The sequence below is a fragment of the Carlito syrichta genome, unplaced genomic scaffold, assembly GCF_000164805.1.
Source record: "Carlito syrichta isolate Samal-C Ts95f unplaced genomic scaffold, Tarsius_syrichta-2.0.1 Scaffold128226, whole genome shotgun sequence".
NCBI lineage: Eukaryota > Metazoa > Chordata > Mammalia > Primates > Tarsiidae > Carlito > Carlito syrichta.
In genome coordinates, this window is record NW_007072322.1 from 318,132 (window position 1) to 326,715 (window position 8,584).

Sequence of the window (8,584 nt, forward strand, 5' to 3'; positions counted from 1 at the left end):
ACACATTCATTCACACATTCATTCACACACAATCATGCTCACACACAAATTCCCTCACAAGAAAGCTCATGGAGAGTGGCATGCTCAAATGCGCTCACATTCTAACACAAATACACGCAAACATGCTCCCACATTTGCATGCACATTTGAACCTGCTCACAAATTCGTTCACATGCAACCATGCCCACATATTCAAACACACTCATAAATTCACTCAAAAACTAGGAAAAGCACATTAACATCCTCACACAGGCTCACACATACACATAAGCATGATCGCATCTTCACTACCACTTGAGCATTCTCACATACATGAGAACACACATTAAGTCACACACAAACATGCTCACACACAAATTCTCTCACAAATGTACTCACTTTAGCACCTTCACACACACAAACATGCTCACATATTCACTCACAAACACACATAAAGGACCACACATTAACACACAAACATCCCCACATCTATATACACATATAAACTAGTTCACACAATCACTCACACACAAACATGCTCACACACAAACATGCTCACACACAAATTCCCTCAGAAATGTCCTCATACACTTTAACACATTCACACATACATGCTCACACATACACTCAGAAGCAAGCTCATGTACAGTACCACACATTAACACACAAACATATCCTCACGTCTGCATACACATATGAACTGGCTCACACATTCACTCACACACAAACATGCTCACACACACAAACACCCTCACAAATGTACTCACACACTTTAACACATTCACATCCACAAACATGCTCACACATTCACTCACAAGCAAGCTTATGTACAGTGGCATGCTCAAATGCGCTCACATACTAACACAAATACACACAAACATGCTCCCACATTTACATGCACATTTGAACCTGCTCACAAATTCGTTCACATGCAACCATGCCCACATATGCAAACACACTCACAAATTCACTCAAAAACATGGAGAAACACATTAACATCCTCACACACACATGCTCACACATACACATATAAACACGATCGCATCTTCACTAACACATGAGCTTTCTCACATACATGAGAACACATTCACTCACACATTCACTCACACACAAACATGCTCACACACAAATTCCCTCACAAGTGTACTCACACACTTTAACACATTCCTATGCACAAATATACTCACATATTCATTCACAAACACACATACAGGACCACAAATTAACACACAAAGGTTTCCCCACATCTACATACACATATAAACTGGCTCACACATTCACTCACACACAGACATGCTTACACACAAATTCCCTCACAAATGTACTCACACACTTTAACACATTCACATGCACAAACATGCTCACACATTCACTCACAAGCAAGGTCACCTTCAGTGGCATGCTCAAATTCACTCATGTATTAACACAAATACACGCAAATATGCTTGCACATTTGAACCTGCTCACAAAGTCGTTCACGTGCCGCCATGCCCACATATGCAAACACACTCAAAAATTCACTCCAAAACCTGGAGAGATACATTAATATCCTCACACACACACGCTCACACATACACACATAAACATGATCGCATCTTCACTAACACATGAGCATTCTCACATACATGAGAACACACATTTGCTCACACATACAATAGGTGCATATATATAAACATGCTAACATTTACTTACATACTTGAACACACTTGTACAACTGAACACCTAAGACAATACACAAACATGCTCACACACTCATATCAACACAACTTGTTCACACACATGACCATGCTTGTGTGCTCATTCACATATGGACATGCTCACCACTCCACTAACGTGGACAGACTCACACAGACACACATATTCACTCCCACACACACACATGCAAATTAATGTACACACTCACGCATTTGACATAAACTGGCCTTTTCACACATTCATTTACCCAGACACATGTTCACACGTGCACTGGCCCCCAAACACACACACACACACATTCACACATTCACCCACACTTCCACATGAATACACTCATGTTTATGGACATGTGCATATGTTCAGTTCCACAAAAACACACTCAAACAGTCACACACAGGCATGCTCATATGAACTCGTACATACGTGATCACACATTCACTCCCACACAGACAAGCTCACAGACATGTGTGGCCACACCCTCACTTGCACATGAACACTCATATGTTCACTCCCACAGTATAGCACACCTACACACATGCACATACATTATGCCACACAACACACTCAAGCACACAAACATGCTCACACATTCACTCCCACACAGACATGCTCACATAAATACTTCCACACAGTGCACACAATCACATACACACTCACATGCACTCACACAAGCATGGTCACATATTTGCTGGCACTCACATGATCATACACAGACCCCGTTGAGTCTTGGCTCTTCTTCCGGGCTCCTTGTTTTTACGTGTTTATCAGGAAAACATTTCAAAAGAGTATTTCTGCCCCGTATTTTCTCTTTATTTTGCCTTGACCCCTCTAAGCGCTTGACCTGCATTAACTATGAAATCAGTGCTAGGAAACTAAGAATCAGAGAGGTTAGGTGTCACCCGAGGTCACACAGCTAACAAGTGTCAAAGCGGGTTCAAACCCAGGCAGTCTGGCTCCTGAGCTGATACTCTTTAGCCTTTATTCTAGTCTTCATGTAATAGTACCTTCCTGTACCACAGGTGCCCCCGTGATTGTGAAAGTCTCTATCTACGTCTCCAGTATTGAACAGATCTCAGAAGTGAACATGGTAAGTTGGGGACAGGGCACATGGAACAAGGAGCGTCAGCGTGAAAGACTTATGAAGGTTTTAAAAGATAATATAGAACACTGGCTTTATGTCTTAGGGTAGGTAAGACTTTCTTTTAAAAACGCAGAAACCACAAAAATAAACACTGATGACTTCAATTATGTTAAAGTTCTGTTTAGCCAAGCACCTGGAACTTCTGTTTGGCAAAACAAACAAAATCTCTATAACAATAAAACCACAATGAGAACCCATTATATACTCACCAGATTGGTGAAAATTTCAACTCAGTCAATACCCATAGTGAAAGTTATTGGCAATATTCTATTTCTTAACCTGGATTTTAATTACTTAAGGTTCACTTTATGATTCTTTAATCATCCATATATTGCATGCACTTATCTATAGTGATGATATATTTCACACCTTTGCATACACAGATGCACGCACGCGCGCGCGCGTGTGTGTGTGTGTGTGTGCGCGTGCACGCACACACAGAGAACAGAGATCTGGACAACCTAACTTATACCTGGAATTACCCTTCCCTTCCCAGGACTACACAATCACGATGTTCTTTCATCAGACCTGGAAAGATTCCCGCTTAGCATACTATGAGACCAACCTGAACTTGACCCTGGACTATCGGATGCATGAGAAGCTGTGGGTCCCTGACTGCTACTTTCTGAATAGCAAGGATGCTTTTGTGCACGATGTGACGGTGGAAAATCGTGTGTTTCAGCTTCACCCAGATGGAACAGTACGGTATGGCATGAGGTGAGTCTCCCTGGAAACTAGGGGCGCCCCAGCAGGCTTCCTTCTTCCTACTGAATATCCTACAGATGCACTCTAAGGGACACACAGAGGAGCCCTGCGCACCTACATTCTACATAGAATCTGGAGCCTCAGCCGCTTCAGTGTAGCACAGTTTTCTCTTGCCGGCCTCGCTGTATCTTCATGAAGCACAAGTCCCATTCCTGTCTTCTCCACCTTCTATTTCCTCAAGAACTCTTCCCATTCTGACACCCTGCAATTATCTGGCCTGCCACACATCTTTTCTTTAAGTCCTGAGAGGTCTTTTGGTTTCTTTACCACATACAAATTCCCTGCCTCCTCTCTACACGTGGGTCAGTCCTTGGGGGGTAACTCTTCCCTTCCCACCCCTGCAGTTTCCTCAGGAATGGTGTCTTGCCTGGGTTTGACTCACTTTCTTCTTTTTTTGCTTTCCTTTGAAGAATCACTACCACAGCAGCTTGCTCCCTGGATCTGCGTAAATTCCCCATGGATAAGCAGACCTGCAACCTGGAGGTGGAGAGCTGTACGTATGCTCCCATGATTCCTTTCTCTCTACCTGCAGCTGTGGAGATCAGGAAACCAGAGGTGGAATTGACATGAGGCGGACAGCATATTTCCTCTACTTTCTCTTCCATAAATAGACAGATGTTAGAGATGGATAGATAGATGGTTGATGGATAAATAAATGATAGAAACAAAGAAAGAAATACAGATGATACAAAGATACATGCATATATGTGGCATCAGGATCACTTGGCCTTTGGGGTATAAATACTCCTCCTGGGGTATAAATACTCCTCTTATTACTGAGAAATCGTGCACAAGCTAGTGTCTAGAGCTATAGAATGTCTTTGCTTTAAACATCCATATATTTCATGGACTCATCTACAGTGGTGAAATATTTCATACCTTTGCATACACAGTTGTTTGCAAAGAAACGCCAAAGTGAGATTTCTCTTAAGTATACACTCTTCACCATGCTCAACCTCAGCAAATCACAAAGGAGCCCCAAAATGTGCCAGTCCTCGGGGTTTTTGCTCTCGTGTGATATCTGCAAGTGCCTACTTTCTGAAACTGACTCTGTTTCTCTCCCTTCCCAGATGGCTACACGGTGGAAGACATCTTATTATTCTGGGAAGACAAGGAGGAGGCTGTGTACATGACTGAAGAGCTGCAAATCCCTCAGTTCTCTTTACTGGGGAAGAAGATTACTAGCAAAGAGGTGTATTTCTACACAGGTGGGTCTCACCCCATTCTTTTCTGTCTCGTTTCCCCTTTGCACTACTGTAAACGCCTAGTGGCCTCCACCTGGGACCTCTCCACCCTCTGCTGCCTTCCTTCCCCTGTGCCACTGGTTCTGGACACATCTCAGGTCCTTTAATAAGGCCCCAATGGCGTGCCTTCTGCCAGTGTGGAATGGATGTGGAAGCACTTGGCCAGGTCCACACCACACTGCAATTGTAAAGGACTCACACTTCTCTCAGGGCTGGCCTCTCACCCTCATCTGTTTGCAGCTTGGAAACATCTCTTGTCTCTCCCATTCCAAAACTTCAGCTAACATGGAGCAGGCAAGAAAGAAAGGGAGAGGGAGCAGACTTGCCACACCACATGGGCCTACTGAGATAAGCCACTGTCACCGGCCTGCTAGTGCAGCAGACAGAACCAGATTCATGGCTTCCCCAGGCTGGATGCCTCCAGATGGAATGAGAGGCTGAGCTGCCATCACTCTGCCCTCTTCTTCCTTCCCGTACCTTTTCTCCCTGTGAATCCCCTCAACCCTGCCGTCCTGACTCCAGTGTGTCTCCTCGCCAGGTACCTACATGCGCCTGATACTGAAGTTCCAGGTGCAGAGGGAAATCACCAGCTACCTTTTGCGGGTGTACTGGCCTACTGTCCTCACCACAGTTCTCTCCTGGATGTCGTTTTGGATGAACTACCAGTCCTCGGCTGCCAGGGTGACAGTTGGTGAGTCCCGTCTCCATCCCAGGGAGAAACTTGCCCAGAACTTGCTCAGAAACAAAAAATTGAGAGTAAAGACCGGGGGGTGCCTGGGGCAGTGTGAGACTACACAGGCAAGAAAACAAGGATTTTTCCAACAGGCGTTTGTACAGAGGTTCAATCAATCCCCAGTAGAGGCACAGGTGTGAAAAAAACATCAGGGCTGGGATCTTGGCCCAAAGTACCAAAATTCAGTATTTTTGAAACCATAAGCAAATGGACACGTCGTAAATTTAGATCAGAGGTGCAATACAACGCACATGGATTTGCCCTCGAGGAACCTCTAGTGGGATGTGGAGAACAGCTGGATTAAAGACATAGGGACCCTAAAAGGTGGAAGATCATAGAGTGCCTAGGGCAGGAGTTGGGGAGGCCAGTGGGTCCCCGGTTCAGATCTGGCTTCCCCTTCACCCGCCTCTGGGCTGACTCTCCCACATTCTCCCTTAGGAGCGCATTCTGGACTCAACCTTTATATATGTGCACTATTTTAGGGTTCACAAAACTTTCTGAAGAACTAAAGGATGGCGAAAGGAGAGAGGGCCATCACAGTGCAAGGTGGGGCTAAAGGCGTAAACTGCTAGCAGTGTGAAGTCACTGAATCATTGATGCACAGGCTGAGTTTAAAGGTGGAGGAAAAGGGACAAAGAGAGCACTTTCGCCAAGGCCCCAGGCCTAGAGGGCTGAAGATCTTTGCGGAGGGTCCTTCTCACCCCTAGAGGCGACTAACCCTGTGTTGTGCTGTTTACAGGCCTGACTGCAATGCTCATCCTGACCAGCATCGACTCAAGCACACGGGAAAAGCTCCCTCACATTTCCTATGTGAAGGCTGTTGATGTCTATATCCTTGTGTGCTTGTTCTTCGTGTTCCTGTCCTTGCTGGAGTATGTCTACATCAACTATTTTTTCTACACCCCAGAACCTCAGCGCCTCCTCAGGCAACGACGCCAACGCCGGATCCACCGGGTCCCCCGGAGAGTCGTTGCTCCCTACCGCTACCAGGAAGTGGTGGTAGAACACGCGCAGGTTTGACTTTTTGACTGACAGTCAGCTTTCCTCCCAGCACCTCTTGAGTCCAGGTTTAGCGCTTTTGATCCTTCCGCATTCCTGAGCTTTTGAAATCCCCCCCACACAACACACGCAGAGCGCGCGCGCGCACACACACACACACACACACACACACACCTGTGCAAAACAAATAACAAAGAAGTAGGACTGTTTATCATGACTCCTTTATAGATAGATGATCATGGTACAAGGTCACAAAGCAAGTGTCAAAGCTAAATTTCTCCAAAACTTTCCACCAAATCTGGTTCACTTTGCATGCCTCCAGGGCACACAGTGAAGCTGGAAAGGGAGATGGGCATAGGCTGACAGGAAGCCAGACACTGGAAAGGCTGGTCTGCCTACTCCTTCCCTGGCACGTCAAATTCCCAAGGCAATGCTGAGGCTTTTTCTCTGGGCAGCACGTTCATGGCCAGCAAGCTCCCTCCCTCTCAGAGATCCCAACCCTGCCTGCCTTAGTAGGTCTCTGTCCACCACGCAGAGCTCCTGAGAGAGCAGCTGCCTCCAGAGAGACACCAGCCTGGCAGCCGCCATGTCCTTTTCTTGCATGCTAACAACCTCTCAGCCCTGTTCCTCGACTGCCCCTGCCCAGCACTAGAGACCGAGATGAAATGGCGGTATCTGTTCAAGAGATCAGCAGGGACATTGCAAGCGCTAATGAGGAAAGCCCCTTCCCGCCCCCGCCCCCGTCCCCCTTCCCCTAGTGTATGTCCATCTAGGAGACATGAAACTGATAGCCTGTCCATTATCTTCTCAAAGGATGGAGTGGCTAACGTGGAAGATGGAATCAGCTCTCCTCCTACTGCCCCAGCACAGGCTCCCCTGGCAAGCCCGGAAAGCCTCGGTTCTCTGGCGTCCACCTCCGAGGAGGCCAAACTGGCCACCTCAGAAAGCCTCAGCTCACTCAGTTCTCTCTCAGGCCAGGCCCAGCTGGCCACTGGAGAAAGCCTGAGCGATCTCCCCTCCACCTCAGAGCAGGCCCAGCCTAGCAATGTGCTTCACCCTAGCGGTGGCCAGGCCAATGAGAGAGTCATTCCTACCGAAATCCGCCACCGTGCCGAGGTCCATGTCCATGCTGAGGTCTGTATCGTTGAAGACTCCGAAGACAAGAGCCACGGCCATGGTCAGAGAGGTGTGCAGGAAGCAGGCGGGAATCGTAATGGTGACAATAACGAGCTCCGCCGCCGACTTGACCCTGAGGAGCAAGTCAGGCGGGAACCTGGCAACGCTTTGGCTCTTCGTGATAATGAGGAGGGTGGTAGCCAGGAGGGCAGTGGCTCAGACTCTGAGGAGAGTTCCCCTGCAAGCCCTGGGTTCTCCCTCTCTGACATTTTCTGCGCCGATCTCTTTAGCCCTGACATGGTTCCTGTTATTGACAGGTGGTGCCGGTTCCTCTTCCCTCTTGCCTTTGGGCTGTTCAACATTGCTTACTGGACGTACCACCTCTATTAGACTTGCAGGGTCCCAGAGAAGCAGGGACACTATACTGTGCTCCTGTCATATTTTCCTCTGGGTTTATTTTTCCCTACTTCTTTTGTTCATTTTATTTGATGGTTATTCTGGCTGGAAAGGAAGGAATTGAGAAAGAGTTGAAGGGAAATAGCCCATGGATTTCCTTTCCTGCTAGAAGACTCTCACCTTTTCAAATACTTTTTTTGTTTTCTGTTTTTTGGGGTTTTTTTGAGTTGGAATCTCACTCTGTGGCCCAGGCTGGAGTGCAGTGGCATGACTATCACAGCCTCGACCTACTGGGCTCAGGCAATCCTTCTGCCTCAGCCTTCCAAGTAGCTGGAACCACAGATGTGCACCACCATGCCCGACTGATTTTTTATTTATCGTAGAGATGAGGCCTTGCCAAGATGCCCAGCCTGGTATCGAACTCCTGGGCTCAGGCAGTCCTCTTGCCTCTGCCTCCCAAAGTTCTGGGATCACAGGCATGAACCACTGTCCCCAGCTCAAAGACTTCTTACAGCT

At 47.0% G+C, this 8,584-nt stretch overlaps 1 protein-coding gene across 1 annotated transcript in view; it reads left to right on the top strand.

Moving 5' to 3' along the window:
- GABRQ (gamma-aminobutyric acid type A receptor theta subunit) overlaps positions 1-8,062 on the top strand; it is a 21,410-nt gene extending 13,348 nt beyond the window's left edge. The window contains exons 3-9 of the mRNA XM_008048918.1: positions 2,694-2,761; positions 3,312-3,532; positions 3,991-4,073; positions 4,651-4,788; positions 5,363-5,515; positions 6,297-6,571; positions 7,370-8,062. Of these exons, the coding sequence (XP_008047109.1) occupies positions 2,694-2,761; positions 3,312-3,532; positions 3,991-4,073; positions 4,651-4,788; positions 5,363-5,515; positions 6,297-6,571; positions 7,370-8,062 (1,631 nt within the window). The remainder of the gene's footprint in view (positions 1-2,693; positions 2,762-3,311; positions 3,533-3,990; positions 4,074-4,650; positions 4,789-5,362; positions 5,516-6,296; positions 6,572-7,369) is intronic.
- Positions 8,063-8,584: the final 522 nt, after the last annotated feature.